Source organism: Melozone crissalis, unplaced genomic scaffold (assembly GCF_028551555.1).
Source record: "Melozone crissalis strain CALT ecotype California unplaced genomic scaffold, PUWL_Pcris_2 ptg000013l_1, whole genome shotgun sequence".
In the NCBI taxonomy this organism is placed as follows: Eukaryota; Metazoa; Chordata; class Aves; order Passeriformes; family Passerellidae; genus Melozone; species Melozone crissalis.
The window spans coordinates 52,397,547-52,417,096 of record NW_026535791.1 but is presented as its reverse complement, the minus strand read 5'-3'; the positions used below and the strand labels follow the sequence as shown (position 1 = coordinate 52,417,096).

General features: G+C 38.7%; 1 protein-coding gene across 1 annotated transcript in view; it reads left to right on the top strand.

The window, feature by feature from the left end:
- The first annotated feature begins 491 nt into the window (after nucleotides 1-491).
- The window catches only part of PRKX (protein kinase cAMP-dependent X-linked catalytic subunit), a 53,211-nt gene continuing 34,152 nt past the window's right edge, over nucleotides 492-19,550 (top strand). Inside the window, exon 1 of the mRNA XM_054271975.1 lies at nucleotides 492-868. Within this exon, the coding sequence (XP_054127950.1) occupies nucleotides 685-868 (184 nt within the window). The 5' untranslated portion in view covers nucleotides 492-684. The remainder of the gene's footprint in view (nucleotides 869-19,550) is intronic.

Sequence of the window (19,550 nt, the reverse complement as noted above, 5' to 3'; positions counted from 1 at the left end):
TGCGGGGGGAGCTACTCTAGCGAGCTCCCACGCGTGGGGAAAGACCAGCTCCTCCCAGGGCTGTTACTGTGCAGCCGAGGGGGCCCCACCACTCAATTTTAACTTTCTGCGGGGAGCGGACGGGACCGTCCCAGGTGTCCCTGCAACACTGAGGGAGCGCGGGGCAGGCGCGGCAGCCGCCAGCACTTCCCTGCACCCCGCCGCCGAGCTGCGCAGCCCCTCGGGCGGGACGCAGGGTGGGGAAGGAGAAGCAGAGAGCACCGGGGCTGTCACACGGTTCCGGGCCGTGCCCACGGCGAGGGGCGAGGGCCGCGCTCCCGCTGTGCGGCGGGGCCGCGCTTCCCCCGGCCCCTCCCCGCCCCGCCAGCCCTCAGCGGGACGGTGCCGCAGCGGCAGCGGCAAACCCCGCCCTCCGCCCCGCGTGTGGCGCGGCTGGGCGCACCCCCGCCATTGTCTGCGCGGCGGTCCTTGCCTGCTGCGGGCACCGGCGGGCGGCGCGGCGCTTGTGGCCGCGATGCTGAAGGGCTGCGCGCCCCCTCAGACGCGGCAGCGGGCTCCAGCCCTGGGGAGCAGCCACCCCGCCTGCTGAAGACTGAAACTTTGCGTCCCCGTCGCTCCCTCTCCTCCCTCTTCCTCTCGCCCTTCTCCATGCGCTGAGCGGCCGCGGGGCGCCCGCTCGGCCCTATGGACGCCTTCAGCGCTGCCAAGGCCAAGATGGGGGCGAAGAGCGGCGGCGAGGCGGCGGCGGCGGGAGTGGCCGCGCCTCAGCCCGCCGTGCCGGCCCCCAGCCCCGCCGGTCCCGGCTCGCCCGGCGCGCTCGAGCCCGCTGCCTACAAGCTGGAGGACCTGGAGACCCTGGCTACCGTGGGTGAGTGCGGGAAGGAGGGGAACAAAGGAGCTGCCGAGGTGCCTGTCTGTGACCGTGCCCGGCGAGAGGAGATACCCGAACATCTGGCTGCCCCTTTCCCCAGCGCCCTTTTTTTTTTTTTTTTTTTGGTTTTTTTTTTTTGGTTTTTTTTTTTTTTTGTTTGTTTTTTGTTTCTCTCCGCCTCCCCCTCCCTCTCCGCTGGCTTTTCTCCCGCCGCGCCACCGCTGGCCGGTGTGAGGGCAGCTGGGCTGCCTGCGGTGGCTGTAGGTGCCTGGGGGCGGCTGGCGAGGACGCGCCGCAGCCTCCGCGCGGTTCGGGAGCCGGGCTGCGGGAGGCTGTGGGCACTGTACGGCCCCGGTGCTGCCGTGTCACCGGCTCCGGCTGCGGGAGGCTGTGGGCACTGTACGGCCCCGGTGCTGCCGTGTCACCGGCTCCGGCTGCGGGAGGCTGTGGGCACTGTACGGCCCCGGTGCTGCCGTGTCACCGGCTCCGGCTGCGGGAGGCTGTGGGCATTGCACGGCCCCGGCTGCGGGATCTGCAGCGGAGCGAGCCTGCACCCGGACCTGGGTTTGGCTTGTCTCTGGGATGAGTACTGCCACTGCTGAAGCTGAAAGACCTTTTAGTGTAAAACCTGGTTTATCTGGTTTAACTTCATTTACCTGCATCATGATAAAAAATTCATTATTTAAATTAGCTGTCGGGCCAGGGAAGAGATCAAACAGGTTAACCGAATGCAGGTGAGTGTATGTCAAACCCCCGACACGCTGTTGCCCTGAATATTGATGCAAAGATACTTTGCGTGTATAGAATTTTGGTAGAAGGTAAGGTCTCATCTCACAAGTACCACGCTTACTAAAAGTGCCTGTAATCGGTGGCATTGCAGAGTAAATGTGCCTAATAAATAGACGTGTCAGACATCCGTGATGTTCGTGGTGTTCATGTGTGCTGTATCTCTGTATTGTATTTGAACACTCATACTGACAGTTGCATATGTTTTTGCACCTGGTTTAAAAGCTTCAAGTTGTGTGTTCAACTATATGGAAGTTTTGTTCACTTTTTCATTATAGGACTGTGAAATTATTTTGGATAGATTTCAGTAAGTAATGTAATGTAAATCTTAATTTCCCCTAAGCTCTCTTCAGCCAAAAAGGTGTGATATAAACCCTTTCTTAGTGAAGGTAATGGCTTTAAACATGGAATTGGAAAGGCCCAGGAGTGTTGTTGTTAATGAAGAATGCATTATCTTTTCTTGAAATGCCTTGTGTTTTGAGATAATTTGAAATGTGGGCAGACATTTTACCGATAAATTATTTGAGATTATTAAGAGACTTCTTGGAAGGTTTGTAATGTTTTTTTCTCTCCAGAAGTGGTTGCTTTTCTTCATTACATCATGACCATGTGGATACAGTAGTCATCACTGAGGATTAAGACTTCGAGTGAAACACAGATTGCAGAAAAAGAGTAATTTTTAAAGAAGGCAGGGTAGTCATGGAAATATTCCTGCAGCCAATGAAGAAATGTGGAAGTAATCCTGGTGTCAACCTTAAACAGTATACCTTTATTAGAGTGTTCTTTAAGATGCTCTTTAGAGGCTGAGGAAAGGGAAAATTGCGATTCCGCAGGATTTAAGGAGAGACTTAAAAAAATTGAGACACTGCGTGTTATGAAGGAGCAGAGAAAGAAATAAAAGGTAAAAGGAGCAGATAGCTGCCTGTCAAGGCACTGACAGAATATGTAGTGTCCCATCATTCTCTGTCTTCCCCAGTTTGATTTTTTTTTCCCTTTTTTCTCAAATAGCTCTGTCTCAAAAGATGACCATTCTTTGCATCTCTTTTGAACTGTGTCATTGGTCATTTAATAGGGAAAAATAAAGATAAAAAAAGAGAAAACTGGAAAGGTATAAAACTGTGCACAGATAAATACATAAGGCCTTACATTGTCAAAGAAACAGAGCTGGCTTATTTTAAGTTGGTTAAAAAATGAATTTGTGACATGCCTGTGTATCTCGCTCCTGACTAGGAAGCAATGTTGCAGCCTTAAAGTGATACTGAAACTGAACACGTGAGTACCTGCTCTGAGTGGCCAAGTTTATAAAAGATGCAGTGCCCCACTAATGCCTCTGTAGTGCACTAGTCAGGGATCTACGTCAGATCTAAGTCTGCCTGAGGTTGGGCAGCTCTGTGTGCACCTGCTAGCATGAAGCCTTGGAGACCTGATTTAAACGGGCTGCAAGTTAAATCAGTGCAGAATGCTGCAGAGTAGTAGAGTGGATTTGTTTTTTAACTTGACAAACTTTTTTGCTTGGCTTTGACCTTTTTAAATTAAGTTAGTTAAGCACACTGTAGGTTTATATCACATGTACTGAAAGAGTATATCTACAGTTCTTTTTAGCAGTGGTTTAAGTCAGTATTTCCTTATCCTCCATTTTGATCTCCCTGCACAAATAGATGGCATTAATGTCATCAGTTTCACTACAGCAGTTTAGAGTAGTCTGCAGTTTGCTCTGATAAGGAAAACCATTTTCTTTCTGCTGATGTTCTTGAAAGCTGTATGCTCTGAGATAATTGGAGATGTTTGGGGATGGGAGAGGAAATACCAGAACTTCCTGTTATGTAATTTTTGGGTATCTCCTTTTTAGTAGAATCATTGCTTATAGATATTCCCAGGCTTAGAAATAGTTATGGCCATGGAAACTATCAACTTGAGAAAGTTGAAAGTCAAAACAGGGAGGTAAGTTCCATGCTGTGGGAGCTGTTTATGATTAATATTTAAGGTAACAGAATTGTGTTGGTGTCTGTGAGATTGTAGTCATCTATGACTTTATGCAACTTCTCTCTGACCGTGGAATAAAATCCATGTAAAAAAAAAAAAAAGTTGACTGCAATACCTGCTTTGAATATAGCAGCTACTGTTTTAAGTATCCTTCATAGTCTCAGAGGATTAAAATCTCTCTGTTAACCTGACCACCATAATGCAGGCTGGATTTTCTGTGACATGTGTTTTCTGTGCTTTCTGTTGGGATGTTGTGCCTGGTTTAGCAAAGAACTTCATGTAAAGGTGGGAAGAGCAAAAGGGAAGTACAGTTTAGTGTAAAGATTCAGAGGACATTTATCTCCCCCAAACATCCCAGGACTCAGCCTTTGTTTGGGTGTTTGTGGGCTCTTTGTTAAAAGACAATTGGAGCAGAGTCTGGAATACAAGCTTGCTTTGGAGGGAAGTGCTTTAATACTTAGTTGATAAAGTGAAGTTGGGGCTTTGGGGAGGGCACAGGATTGGGACACATACTGGTTTCTGGCACTTAGAGAAGTTAAACAGGAAAAATATTTCTTTGAAGGTACTTCCTGAGGGGTTGAACATGTGGCTTTGAACCTTTGAAGTATATGGGTTTTTTAACTAGTCTCCTTGTATGAAAGTTGAACATTTGCTCTGGAGCCATTGAAGGTGTTTGGTTGTCCTCATCTTGTTTTGAATTAATTTTCCTTTCAAAGGAGGTTGAAATACAAATGTTTGTTCAGCACACTCAGAAACTGCTGTTCAGGCCAGGCTGAAATACTCAGTGAATCTCAGTGAATCTATGCACTCACCTGTGCCAAGATTGAGGTAGTTCTGTGCTGCACAGAAACAAAAACAATTATATGCCATGACCACCATGTTCATTCAAAGTTCATGACCTGTGCTTACCTGAACCTATTTCAAACTTCTTGTAAGTCAGTGAAAAGGGGAGACTGAGCATTAATGGCAGAGTTTCTGAATCATCCTTTGTTGTGATGGGCATTTAACATGGGCAAACTTCCTGTTCCAGAAGCCAGAGTGCCTGCAGTTGGACACCTGACACGTATCTTGAAATAGAGATACTAAATTTTTAATTGTGCCATAATGAAAAAGTAATTCGGGTAAACTAGAGTAAGTAATACAGGAAAACCAGAAGGTACTTCTTCATTTTTGGGTACATAAAGATGGGAAAAGTGTTACATTCCCAATTGAAATGCATAGTGATGGAAAAGGGAGAAGGAAGAGAACACCAGGAGGAGAAAGATGACAAATTTTTTCTTACCCTCTCTCCTTTGAGATCTGTTTCTTGTCCATTTTTCAAAGTATAGTGAATTCCATAGCAGACTATGTAAATGTAAATGTGGAGTTGTGAATCTGTTCAATTGATTGAAATATTTTAATTGGAGTATTTTTATGCAAAAGATTCTTTAAACTACTTTTCCCATGAAGTGCTTTACACTAAACAAATGCAGAATAAAAATTGGGCATACCAGTATTTTCCTTTTTATGCAATGGGAAAATTTAAAAGAGTTAATGGGAAAAATGAGGTGCTACATATTTTCAAATACTTAATTTCTCTATGTTCATACAGAAAATATGCTAGCCAAATATATTTCAAGTGGCATTGTATCAGCATGACAGTAGGTACACAGCTGTAGTCTAATGCCAGGGAATTGTCTAAGTAAGGAACTGTGCCCCAGAGTAGCTAAGTTCTTTACTTGAAAAGAATGCTGGTGGCTTTTTCCTTTTTCTTGGAGGCTTAATTTAGTTCACTTTCTTACCAAGTGTTATTTTTGGTTTCATTACCAAGGTTGTCACCTATTTTAAATTTTCTAAGGGATGTAAGAGCATTTTTTCCCTGTTTTGTCACATTTTCTTGATACTGAGATGATAAATAATAATCCATGATTTTAGTTGGCAATGTTCTTGAATACCACAAGTTTTGAAAGAAAACATGGTCTGAATGTTGTGACTGTAATGGTGACCTGAATTCACCATTACGTTTGTACGTCTTTGAGGCTTTAGTCATAAAGCTAAATGACTTGAATTTTGTTTTCACTCTCTGTATTTCTTACTTCATTTTTCCCTCCCACAAAATGACACTTGTCCCAAAATAAATCATTATTATTATAGCTGCTGTCTAGAGAGAAATGACCAGGTGTGAGACTCAGCTTTCTTCCTTTGCTTTTCCTGTTATCCACTGCTGAGGTGAATTTCAATACCATAATGTTTATTGTAGTTTAGGCAGCAACAGGTTCTTTCCCAGAAGTTTCTTGTTCTCTTTAGGATGGGAAAAAATGGATTGAAACAAGTGTTCTCTTTTATCTTTCAGAGAGGTCAGAAAAGTGAGAGTGTATGGAAGAAGTCTGAACATGTGAAAATTGAAAGTTCACATTTCTGCTTTTCTATCTGCAGTGTTTAAAATCAGTCTTGAGGTAAATTGTTAGTGTTTGCCTGTCACCTGTTTCTTTTGTTTGAATCTAGTTTAGATATTTAATTGATTGCAGAAAGAAATTCAGTATTCTTTATCTGATGTTGTGAATTTGACAGTGTGTTATAGAATAGGCTTCAACACTCAAATATGCTTCTTAAAGATAAGTGATTTGTAAAGTCCTATAAATAGCCCAGAGATGCCCAGAAGTGCTTTTTGCAATGCAAATAATCAGATAATCTGGGACACAACTGGTATTAATATTTCAGAAACAAGAAGCATGCAAAACTCACCCACAAAATCAAAAGCACCCAACACCATACCTTTCCCCTGCCAAGTTTATGCTTAAAAAAACCTGATTTACCAGGTGAAAATACTTTGGGAAAACTCTGTTAAGTGTTGTCTTAGCCCAAACTGAAGAAGATAAGAAACCTGCAGAGAAATGGAGATTTTAACTATTTTTTTTTCTTTTTCCTTTTTCAGTGGGAAGAAACAGGAACTTAAAAGTGCTAGGGGTTGAAAGCATGTAGGCTCTTAGGGCTTGACTCAAGTTTTTTCCATGTTTAGCTTCTTGAGCATGCATGTCTGGACTGCTTGTAGAGGACAGAGAGAACAGCCTTTTGGAGATGACTGCACTGGTATTTTGGCTTTCATGTCATGAAAACTTAGCAAAACAAATCCCTTCCCAAAGTGTGTTTAATCCTGGTTTGGTCCACTTTTAAAGGTGATAGTCAGTATAACTAGAAAAAAACAGACAAGTGTGGTGAAATTTAGATACTGTTTTGTTTATTATGAGAGACATGGAGGTGTATACAGCAATGAAGAGTGATTTTTTTTTTGTAAAGTTAGGAACCTGTGTTTACCTTCCAAGGTCTTGTCTGGGCATAAGCTGTTTTTAACCAAATTATTTAGCTCAGTGTAATACTGTTGACACTTACCAGTATAGAACATTTTCAGTATTAGCTTGTACTTCTCAGGAGTAATTTAACATGTTATGTTTACTTGGGAAAGCATCCTTTAAAATCTGCAGTATTTTAGAGGGTTTTTTAGCAGCTTCAAACTGGTGCATAAAATTTTCTGAATACTGTGTGTTAGTGTACACCTGGGATATTTAGAGTAGAACAGTTCTCAAAATTAAACTATTTCTGCTTTCCCATAGAAAGACTGTCTTTCAAATGACTGAACAAGTGTTGATTTCTTTTTTTAAAAAATAAAGAAGGGAGAGATGCATGATACAACATTCTTTGCTAATAATATTCAGTTTGTGAGCTGCACTGTTTGCACTTCACATTAAAGCACTGGTTTGGTTTCTTGTATAAAATATGGATTTTTTTAACCCTTATTTTTAATACTGGAGTGGATCAAAGATGATGATCTGTAGAATTTAGTCATGAAAACTTTTCACTTGGCTGCCCTTTTTCTTCTGGCCTGTTTCTTCACTCACATCCCAGCTTGGAGCAGTTGCTAGCTGTAACTTTTGTGGAAATGTGTTGTCTTTTTTTCTTCAGGGAATCAATTGGTCTGCTTCGACACGTTTCAAATCAGACAAATCGTGTGTGTGTGTTATTTCTTGCTAACTGATGCACATTAAATATAAATGAAGGAAGCATCCTTTTCATGTCACTGAACTGTATGGTACAACCTATTTCTGTGTGCTACTGGTGGTGATGGAATGTGAGACTTGTCTGCTGGGTTGATCTGGCCAGTGGAACCATTCCCATGGTATCTGATTTTCTAGTCTTGTGATTCTTTATTTGTTAGGGAGAGTATCTCATAGCCCTTATCTTGTCTGTATATCAAGAGACTAATTTTTATGGGAAATCTTTGCTCTTGTTTCTTTCCTGGATATTTGGTATGAGTATCACCCACAGCTTTCTATATTGGATATATACCTATATACATTATGTATGTAAATATGTATATCTATTTAAGTTTACACAAACTCATAAATTTTAAGTTTTACTATTCTGCAGCTTGATAGAGGAAGAGTGAGAATATGTAATTCTTCTGCTCATTTTCTGTCAGCATATTTGAGCTTCTAAATGGCTCTCACACCAGATATTTGTTTCTGGAAACTGTTCAAATACAGTACCTAAAATATGTAGGAGCAGGTTTTTTATTTAATTTTTAAGCTGGTATATTTTTTACTTCCTTAAAGGATTGGTTCTGAGCTAATTTTGCATGAAAGATCATGTACCTATTATTTGTTAATTTGATTCTAATATGCAATTTGTATATTCAGGTGTAATTATTTATATTTTGTGTTTATTGGAGTGCTGGAGAAAGGGAACTCGAAGCACAAGAGCTGTATATTATAAACAATTATCAGCAGTTGTAGCCTGTGACTTAGACTTGTTGTATTTTGTATGTAGTCTCGATGTTGTCTAAGGCATATTTTTAAAAGCATTAAATCTTACAATATGGTAAATAATTTTGCCTGGAAAATGCAATTATAGAACCTCTGACATTGTCTAATACAAGAGGAAATCAGGTGAAGGTGCCAAGGTGTGGGATTTTTTTGTTGTGTTTTGTTTTCTGTTTGGTTGGTTTCTTGTTTGTTTGTTTCTTCATTATTCTTCATGATTCTTTCCAGAGAGGTAAGGGCTGATTACCAAAATCCTGTAAAATGACAGTTTGAGTTGGCCATTATGCTGTGTTTTTTATGAGTTTTGGAATTGTTCTTTGCTAAAATGTAACTTCTTACAGAGCATTCTTGGTATTTGTTAAAGTGTTGTTATGTTTCTTTAGGGGAATATGGTGACTCAGAGCAATTTGAAATATTAATAGAAATGACTCTGCCATTATTGTTGAAGGTGCAGGGTGCTCTCTGGATGGAAACAAAACGTCTAGTTAGTACTGCCCTTTATGCCTCTCAGGTATTACTCCAGTCAGTAAATTAAATGCTCTGAAATGCTTTAGGTAGATGTTAAGGGAACTATCCCTCTACAGACTCTTCCAGAAACAGGCTAAACCAGTATAAGATTTTTACTTTGCTGATCTGCTAATGAGGATGCACTGTAATAGCTGCATGTATGGCAAATAGAAGGATTTGGAGGGGCTGGTGGCTGGCTGTGTTCATATTCAACTTTGGGTGCTATAATAACAGACTCCTTGTGCCACCTGCCCCAAAACTGATGACAGACTTGTAGCCTCAGAGCTCTTCCCTGCCAGCTTGGAGTGGCTTCCTGCAGCTTTGGCTGCAGGAGATGATAGCCTGTACAGTTTCAATTTGCCTGGCCTGCCAAAAGTAACTTCAGAGTATACATTGTAAAATTTTTCTTTGTTTTCAAGAAAATTAGTGAGTAACTTGTTGTCTGTCCCTGAAGAACAGTGAGGACAATGGTGGTCAGTCTGTTTCTAAATTGGGATTCTTGTCCCCTCTTTCATGAAAATTTTTCAAGTTGCATGTCACTATGTTGAGTTTGTGTTCTGAGGCCATTAAATTCTCCCTGACTTCTGTGACTCTCAAAGGCCTTTAAAAACTTTGCCAGTATGTCTTTATTTAAATCACCCAGCTGTCACACTCAGAAGTGGTGAATTTAGAATTTATGGTGAAGCAGCAATGGTTTTTTTCCTCCTTTTTTTAGTAACCAGCACAGTTTAATTCCCATATTTGTAGAAATTGTTCAGTCTTTCATATATTTGGAAACAGTGGAATTTGGGTTATAATAAATGTAAAAAACATTTCTAAAATTTTCCCAGTATTGCACCTTAATTAAAATCATTTTGTTTGAAAGCTTTTACACATCTATTCTAATACTTTTACCTTTTACAGTGAGTAGCTGTGGTTCCTTGGATTTGTTTATGGAAAGTTTTTCTTGATTAAAGTTGGGTTTGTTTTGTTCTGTTTTTTTTTTTTTTTTCGCAACAAATGCCAGCTGGGAAGAAGCTGTGAGAAAGAGTGTCCTACAAGAAAGAACCATTAGAAGGAAAAGCAAAAGTAACTGGGAAGAGAATTGGAAAGAATCTGAAAAAAAACCCTAACAGTTGGTGCAAAATATTTTCAAATACATGAACATGTATTTCTTATGGGGGGAAAAAAGAGGTTTTGAAATTTTTTTTTTCATTTCAGTTTTACACGTTCACTGAGGTTTTATACGTTCATGAGTTGAAAAATAGATACAAATTGGGGCACATCCAATCCTGATGCTGTAAAGCTTATGACATCTATCCATTTTAAGTATTTTAGGAAAATAAATTATATTCTTTGTTCTAATAAGTGAAGGATTTCTAGATTTATCTTAACTCTCTATCTGCAACACCTGACTTACTTTACAGTAAAATATTTATTGTGATGGCAGTGGTGATAAATTTTTGCTGCCTTGGTTCTTAGGCAGACCTAAGTTTTTCAGTGCTCCTAGACTATTGTTGGTTGAGAGTTAGACAGAGTACAGCCCAGTTTGTTTGATTTGGCATAATTATGTGAAAATTTTTTTAAAACAATTTTGAACATGAAATACATATGATTTTGCTATCTGCAAGGGATGTTTCTTATCAGTGAATTCTTGATCTGTTGAGAAGAGCTTGCAATACACAGTAATTGTAAGTAGAGAGGCAACACTGTGAAATGATAAATGAGGAAGACAACTGGTTTTGTGACTATTAATCAGTGTCTCACCAAGCAGTCTCTTTTTTTTTTTTTTTTTTTTTTTTATCCTGACATGTTTACAGGTAAACCCAGCTAACTTAAGGATAAAAGCAGGGGTTGGTTTCATAATTATTAATTTCATAGCTTAGTGTCTACGTGTTTCACATTGCTTTAAGAGTTTCCCATGAGTGTACCTGGGTGATAAAAGCTTGCAATATAGTTAATTTTATCTTTGAATTGCAATTGAAATGCTTTGGCATAATATTTGGAGACTGAGTTTACACTTCTGTGTTAAATGTTCTTTTAGAATTTGACTGACTTTGTGTGGTTGCTATTTGCATTTTAAAAAAGAGGGTTCTTGGTGAAATGGGGACTTGGCAAAATAAATTAATAATAACAGAAGGTTGGCAGGCAGTGGACATGAGTACATATTTGAAGCTATACCTTGTGTATAGAATGTTCAAATTCCTACTAAAAATGATGTTGGAAAAAGAAGGGAGAAGAGGTCTTAGTGCTGTTTTTAGACACTTCCATTTTGTTTAGGTGGGCTTGTATTTTCTGGATAATTGCTTCTTTTCAGAGCAAAACCAGTACAACTGAGTGAAAGTGTGGCTAGAAGCACAGTTGGATATTTAGATCATTGTAAGTGAAGAAACTGATGTCACTAGTTGTAGATTTGATAAGTGAGTCTGAATGTGTAGCTTTTGCTAGGTCATACTGTGAGTGCAGTGTCATCTATTCATGTGGAACTAAGTGAGCTGTGCTGCTTTTTTTATGGATTTTTTGATATGCTCAAGTTGGACACTCCTGAGTGAAATATGGATGGTTTATGTCCTGTAATAAAATATATTGATAAGCTTCTCTCTAATCTTTCTATGTTTTGTCATTTAAAATATTTGTACAAGGGAGAAAAATCTCCTATTGGCAGTTGGGTATAATACCTATGGAGAGATTCAGAACTCCAGGTCCTCCCATGATAGTTGAGATTTCTAGTCTGATTTGCTTTCATTTTTGATAGAAATGTTAGGAGCTGCATTGTTTGAGAACAAGCACAACTTTGCTGCTTGGCCTCCTCTGCTTCTCTGAAATGTGAATCTTGATATAGAATTAAATACTGATTATAATAATAGGACAGAAAAAAAAAAAGCCACCTAGAGATGCAAGGCCACTTGAGGGAAGGAGAAAAGCCATATTGTGTTGGATCACTTCACTTTGGAGAGCCTTCCACAGCATAGTTTTGTAAGTTTTATAAGCAGACAATTTTTTTTTTTTTTTGGTGGGAGGGAAAAGGTGGAAACTATTTAATAATTTGCCATAAAGTACAATAATCTCTAAGGAGTTTTGTATGTTGTACACAGACCTCATTTTAAAGACTGAAAGTAAACTTGACTTAAAAGGACACTGTAGTGAAAACAAGTGCTTAGGGACTTTTAAAGCATTGATTATACCTAGCTTGTGTACTGGCATGTCCTACAAAGGATAACATTTCGTTTCTATGTCAAGAAGTTTGAAATTTTATTAGTAATTGTCAGAGCTTTCCTCTGGTACCTTGTGAGGAGGTGTATTTTAATAGTGCAGTGCAAGTTTCTTCTTCCATTAGGGATGTATGAGGACCTCATATATATGACACAATAATTTCATCAGTCTCTCTTCTGTCTCCTGAGACTTGTTCCTAGGAAATCTGCAAGCATCTGAAACAAGCTTTAGTAACAGTAAATACCTAATATGCCTGATGAAGTTTCTTGTTTGGCTATTTCATCTGTCTTCAGGGAAGAAATATGCCTTTTAGCTTTGCTACCAAAAACTTAACATGCTTCACCTTTTGTAAAAAGTGTTAATGGATAATAATATAACCGCCATCAGATCACCAGTAGCTTTCAGTTACAATTGATTTAAATATGAGCTGATGAGTAGGCCCAGATAGATTTGTGTTTATTTCTAATCTTAAATTCTGTCCCTCCCTTCTAAGTTTAGCAGCTTTGAGCTTGTTTTCTGTTTCCCTAAATGTAGATTCTGAATTATAAATGATATTGAACTGTTTGTTCTTTAAATGGAAAACAAATATATTTGTTGAGCTGCGTGCTGTGTCAGCTATAGTAGTGAGTGACCCTCAGCAATGATGTTTCAATTTTGGAGAGACACAGTCTGCAAAGGGCACATCAAGTACTGTGGTGTGTGAACTGTAGCTCATGAATTCAATTAGCTGTAATTGAATCTATCCTATCAAAGTGGTGTTAGATTTGCTATTCATTACTTCCTTTACTACTGACTGTGGTCTTGTTTTAAGTGTATCAGATGAGGTGCAGCTAATTCTGAGGTTGTTTGGGGTGAGAGAATTGTAGAGTAGAAGTAAGAAGCAACTATGGCAGTAAACAACAGAATAAATTAATGTGAGTTTTGGTAAATGGATGCAATGTCTGTTGCTTCCTGAGAAATTCAATGTATGATGAAGACATACCTAGGATGAAGAGTGAAATAACAGAAAATATGAAAGGAAATGTTGATTCTTAGGGTAGAAGTGGACTTGGTTTTATTTTCAAGATTTGAGTAGTCATAAAATCAGAGAATGCTTTGAAATTATTGAAGGGGACCTTAAAGACCATCGAGTTCCAGCCTATCTGCTCTGGGCAGGTTTCTTCACTAGGTTGCTGAAAGCCCCATCCAAGGTGGTCTCAGACACTTCCAGAGATGAGGCGTTCAGAACTTCTCTGGGCAGCCTGGGTAATCCAACCTAACATCTGGCCTAAACCTACCCTCTTCCAGTTTGAAGCCATTGCCCCTGTCCTGTCACTATCTGCCCATGTAAAAAGTAGCATTTTATTTTGTTTTTTTAAGCCTTCTTTAACTGCCAAAAAGCCTCAGTAAGGTCTCCCCTGATCCTTGCTTTCTCCAGGCTGAGCAACCCAGCTCTCTCAGCCTGTCATTACAGGAGAGGAGCTCCAGCCCTCTCATGACCTTTGTGTGCCTCCTTTGGCCCTGCTCTAACAGGTCTGTGTCTCTCTTGTGCTGAAACCCCAGAGCTGGCTACTCAAGTGGGCTCTTGGCAGAGCAGACTAGAGGGGCAGAGTCCCCTCCCTTGACCTGCTCACCCACACTGCTTGTGATGCAGCCCAGGATGTGGTTGACCTTCTGGGCTGCAAGCATGCATTTCTTGTTAATAATTTCAAATCTGATAAATTCTTGTTTAATCACATATATTTACTCTTTAAATATATTTGTTCAGGGCAGCTAGTCATTGCAAATGAGCTTTATTCTGTAATCTTGTATGTCAATCTTCCTTTTGTGTGGAAAATAAGGTATTGTGTAGCGAGTTCACTTCTAGCCTCACCTCTTTCTGACATGTTACATCTTTCCACCTGTCTCTTCAGATGTATGAAATTTGCAAACTTTTTTTTAAAAAATTTTGCAAACAATTTTTTAAAAAATAAATATTGGACCTCACATGATGTTATGCTTAAAGAAAAACAAAAGGAAAGATTGTACGGAAACAGTGTCCAGCACAGAAATGCTATCCGGTTACCAGCCAAAATATCTTCCCTACTGTTGCAAAATGAATGATATTGTTACAATATACGCCATGGCCTCTGAAATTTACTCTAATATTGACTTGATTTCCTTTTTCTTGTGGAGTTGCTTTCTTAAAAGTAGTTTGGAAAAATCAGGGTTGTTTTGTGAAAGGAATTTACTTGTAGCGTGTTTTGGTGTACTTTTTCATAAATTCTCAAATGTTCTCATTTAAATAATGGTCCATTTAAATAATGTCAATTATGTACAGTGTTCTATTTAAAGTCTTATTTGTTGATTTGGATGGGTTCCTTGTGCATGGTATTGATAGGTGTAATAACAGAGGGAGATTGGATCCCAGTTTTGATACAAGAAGGCATGGAAAGTGTGTGCATAAAACTTGGGGGAAGGTGAAACTGGGAGATTGGTAGAGTGGCTTTTCTTTCCTATTGAGGAACTGCACAGTAAAAATAGAAAAAACTACTACATCCATTCTGTGTTTCAGTCACATAGTTGGCTTATATGAAGTTACAACAGAATTTAAGTTTAGCTTTACTTTTCTGCATTGTAAAGAAAAAACAGTGGCTGGTCCATACAGCCCTGAATAGCATGAAAAATTCAGACCATGGTCCTTTTCTGATAGGGTATTTAAATGTTAAATTGGCATTGGCATGTCTTCAGTAACATTAGGTATTAATACAAGTGATATTTTCAATCTTTATTCCATTAGTAATGTAATTCTTGGACACTATCAAGATTTTTTCCAATACGTTTAATTGACATTTGAGAATGCAATTTGGAGACTGGGATTTTGAAACTTAATATTTGTGTTAGGGCTTTTGTTCCAGTTCCATATCAAATACAACTTTATTTGGATATTCTAGACTTACTTCCTCTTTCTTGGATAATAGCTCTTTATGTGGAGAATATGGTGATATTCATTATATTCATTCTAGTGCCAAACAATGGTGATTTCATCACCTTATGTTGTACAGAGTTACACTAATTTTGTAAGGTATACTATGTGAGAATTTGGAAAGGTAATGGAACACATGAAGTAAATTCTAGATACCTAAGGCATTGTTATTCTGTAGTCTCTTAGGAATATCAGTTGATACTGCCTTCTGAATATAAACAAAGCCTTCCCTTTGAGGAATATTTTGTTCCACTCATGAGTTCTCAGTGTATTAACATTTAACCAAATAAAAGTATATTTGCAGTACTTCTTCCAGGTTGAGATAGTGTTTTAGGGCAAAATTCTTGTGGGCTTGTAGTTTTTTTGTAAAATCTCATTTACAGAAGATAGAATGCAGGGTTGTAGTTGCACTGCAGCAATTATTTGGGTCTTTTGGAAAGGCTTTCCTTTTGCTGTGATTACAGTGCTGAGTCATTTGTGCATATAATAATGAAATCTCTAGTACTCACTACAATCCATTTAAAACAAAGATCTAATGAAATAGATTTTTAGAAATGGTCATAGTTAAATCAGAAATATTTTTCTCTGTCAGTATAATAGCTCAAGTTTGAGAGTAGTGTTTTAAATACCTTCTAAGACTATTGTGCTATATAAACTTAAATAACATATGTAACATTACAGACTGTAGAGATAAATTCAAGCTTGCAAATCGGATGTGGTTTGAACCATGATTATTTGTATACAAGGTATCCTTTCCTGTATGCAATGTTAAACTATATCAATATTTTGAAAAAAAAAAAAAAATGCCAGGTGAATGAACTGACATTGTGAATACCACACTTGTGACACTGGATCAGTAAGTTAGGTAATAGTACTGAAGATTATAAGGAAGTATAGGTATCATTTTGTAGGCACACAGTTTGTGGTAATTGGGGGGTGGGGCTGCAGGTGAGCCTCATCCCCAATGGGCTACAGCTGTGAGAAGCAGGTGAGCAGCATTGACAGCAATGAGCCTTGCAAACATTGAAAGCAAAGAGACATGGGGGGCCCAGGTGCACTGACCAGTCATGGAAGGGAACAGAGGGCACACAGGTGCAATGGATGAATATGAGGGGTATAAAAGGTTGGGCTAAAGAACAAAAAGGGCAGATGCCTGAAGTCTTCTGTAGTGGTGTGGTGTTACTTTGTTTGGGTTGGAGCCTTCTGAAATTCTGTGGTGATGCTCTGTGGCCCTCTCAACTGCGACCTGTGCTGCGGTGTATGCTGTGATATCATTTGGTGCAGATTTCATGACATGGAGCCTGAAGTATTCATTGAGTTGCCAACAGTTCTTTTTCAAGCCTTGCAAATTTGTATACTTCCTTACACAGATTAGCATATTCTGTTTAAGTTGTGTCTGTGCCGTAAGTGTCATGCACTTATCAGGCCATGTAACTTTGAGGTGGTCTCTTCTGTCTGAATGTAGGCTCATGCATTGTAAACAACTACCAAACCTATGTGTGTTGAGTCAGCAGAGGGAAATAGGCACTTCTGTGTTCATAAACTGAGTTTGTAAAACCACTCTATTGAATACAGAAGTGCCTTTTTTCTCTTCTGTTAAATTGCAGGGAATTCCACTTGGCTGGTCCAAAGTTAAGCTGTATAATAAGTGAAGACATTCCAGCTCTGAGTGCAGAAACTGTTGATTCTTTGCCTAAAAGATGGGATAAAATGTGTCTCTCACCTTTTGTTTGGGTTGCATATATATGCAATAACAGCTTGCATACTCTTAGCTTGCAACTTTAATTTTTTTTGTATTGTACAAAGAGTTTTTATAAGTTTCTACCATAAATTGGAACAGGCCAGGAATAATGGTATTTCTTTTAAAACATATGCTTACTGTGCAACCATGAAGAATATGGTATGAGTTACATGGTGCTTTGTGGTAATGGCTTTGAAAGTGGAAGTTTTACTCCAGTTTTCAAAAATACCAGTCCTAAGGTTTTAAGATATAATGTGAAGACTGAACTTTCTGATGAATTGAGGTCTTTAACTACTACTCAATGGTCAGGCTTTGTCTTCTGTGGGAATGTCCAGAGGTTTTATTTGTTTTGTTTTTGCATATCCTGAATTAGCTCGACATCAGTTTTAAATTTAAAAATGAAAGTGAAAAGTTTGATTGGAAAAAAGTATTGAAAAATAGCTGTTGACCACAGCTGAACTTTGATTTCGTTTTGCTTTCTTAATATTAGTGTATCAGGTTTTCAACCTGGCCTTTCCAGCTTTCTCAATTGTGCTGGTGTGTTTCTGGACTCGGGCCTTCTGTGTGGTAACACAGATAATGGCAGGGGATAGGAATCCTGGAACACTATTCTATTAGTTGTCTATTTACTCATTTCCTGAAACACATGAGAGAAATAAAATGTCCTGAGTGCAGGACTTTAGGTCTTAAATGTCTTACTTGTCTTCAAGCAGAAGTTCTTCATCTTCAAGCAGAAGCTCTTCAACCTAATTCCAGTCTTATACTTTACAATCATTGTAGTACACGCTAAGTAATAAATAGACAATCTGTTTGAAAAGTGTTTAAAAATGCAGTTTTTGTGCACTGTGTGGAATCCCTCCTCTTGATTTGTGTCTGGTTTAGCACTGCTTTTGGTGAAGATGGAAGTGGAATGTAATTGAAAGGAATGTATTCTAAGAGGAACTAGTCCCTCAAAGGCTTCTGTCCAGCACTGGTGAAGGAGGAAATCGGTCAAATACAAACAATGTAGCTTTTATTACCTTGGGTCAGCAATAATAAACCTTTGTACTTCACAAGACTTTATTGTTTGCTTTTTAAAAGGACACTATCAAGGGTATTAAGCTCATGCTTTCTTTGCATTAACATGGAACTGACTTGCAGCAAGTAACTGTTTAGGAAAAGCTGTTTCAGGACAAACCAAAAGATAATGATTGTGTAAAAATCATACAAGTAGGTAGATACAAATATTTCTGGGTTGAAAAGAAAGGTTGCTAATCATATACCAAATACCCCTATTTAGACTTACCAAGTTCAGAGGGGGTTGCTGCTAAAGTTTCTATCTGTGCTCTTGCATGGATTTGATTTTTATTAGACTCTATGTAACATGAACTTCTTTGGAACAAAATGCTTCTAAATCCTTTATGGATTATTACATTAGTTAATATTGGTTAACATTACATTGTTACATTTGCTTCTTAGTCATCAAAATGTTATTTTTATTTATTTTTCTGGGATGTAAATGTGAGTTTTGAGCCGTGTTTTGTACTTGTTTGGCTGGCCACTTTTATTTTAAGGTTTTCTTTTTTCTTTGGGGGTAATTGTAAGCTTACAGTGGTGATGTGTATAATTCTTTGGTGGTCATATATGCAACCTCATAAATTCAGCTGTTGCATCTGAAAGAGCAAAAGATGTTGGAACAATATTTCAAGTACCTGAACAGTTGTGTATCTCCTACAGAGATTCTGTTTTAAACTTAGAAGACCTTATTGGCTGCTTCTTTCAGTTAGTTACCTAAAAAGGATTTTAGTCTGCTAAAACTTGGTATTGCTGTGGCATGGCAATTTGTTCAGGTTTGGATGTTTGATTTCGTTTTGCAGACTTAAATTTTTTTTTTTTTGTTCAAAACAAACTAAATTTCTTTATGCTGAATTGGAGTAAACAAGCTAAAACAGTTCTGTAAATACTTCCTGTCACCAGGGAAATTGAAGATGAAGATAGAACTGCTGATAAATTATGAGAAAGAGCTTTACTCTCCTTGTGGGTAAAAATTTGATTATGAGGATAAAACTTAGAAACTGAGCTTTTTTTAATTTTTTTTTTCCAATATGAGCTGTCCCTGTTCAGGTTTTTTTTTCCTACTTACCTTTTTTGGAAGGGGAAAAAAAATTCTGAGAAACACTTCTCATTAACTGAACAGAATACATGGAAAATGGTGTGTTAATGATTTGCTTGAATTGATTCTTTATGTACTACCAGAGGTAAACTGCAAGTTATTCATCCTTGCAGAAAATGAGAAGCCTTTTGGCTTAGACTGGTTCTGGGACATCCAGTTCAAAATACTGAGTGTACTTCTAATCCCAGCTCAAGAAGCAAGAGCTGTGTATCACAACTCACATCTGTTCACAGACACAAAATCAAAGAGCATCTGAAGAAAGATCAGGATTCATTACTTTGAATTGTATTGGAAAATGTATCTGTCATAACATTTTTTATTACTTCTATTAAACAATCAAGATATATCTTGTAGACTAAAATTTGGGGTTTTACGATACCTGGCAAAGTTCTTCGCTCCTCTTGTTGATTTTCCTTCTTTGCTGGAATCTGGGTTATTTTGTATCTAATTTTGTTTGTGGTAACTCGAACTGTAACACCCTTGAATTAAATGGAGTAACTTTTGTGCTAAATGTCTGTTTGTGTTAGTTTTCATTTTAAGGAAACTGTTTCATAGTGGGTTTAAACACTTAAAGATAA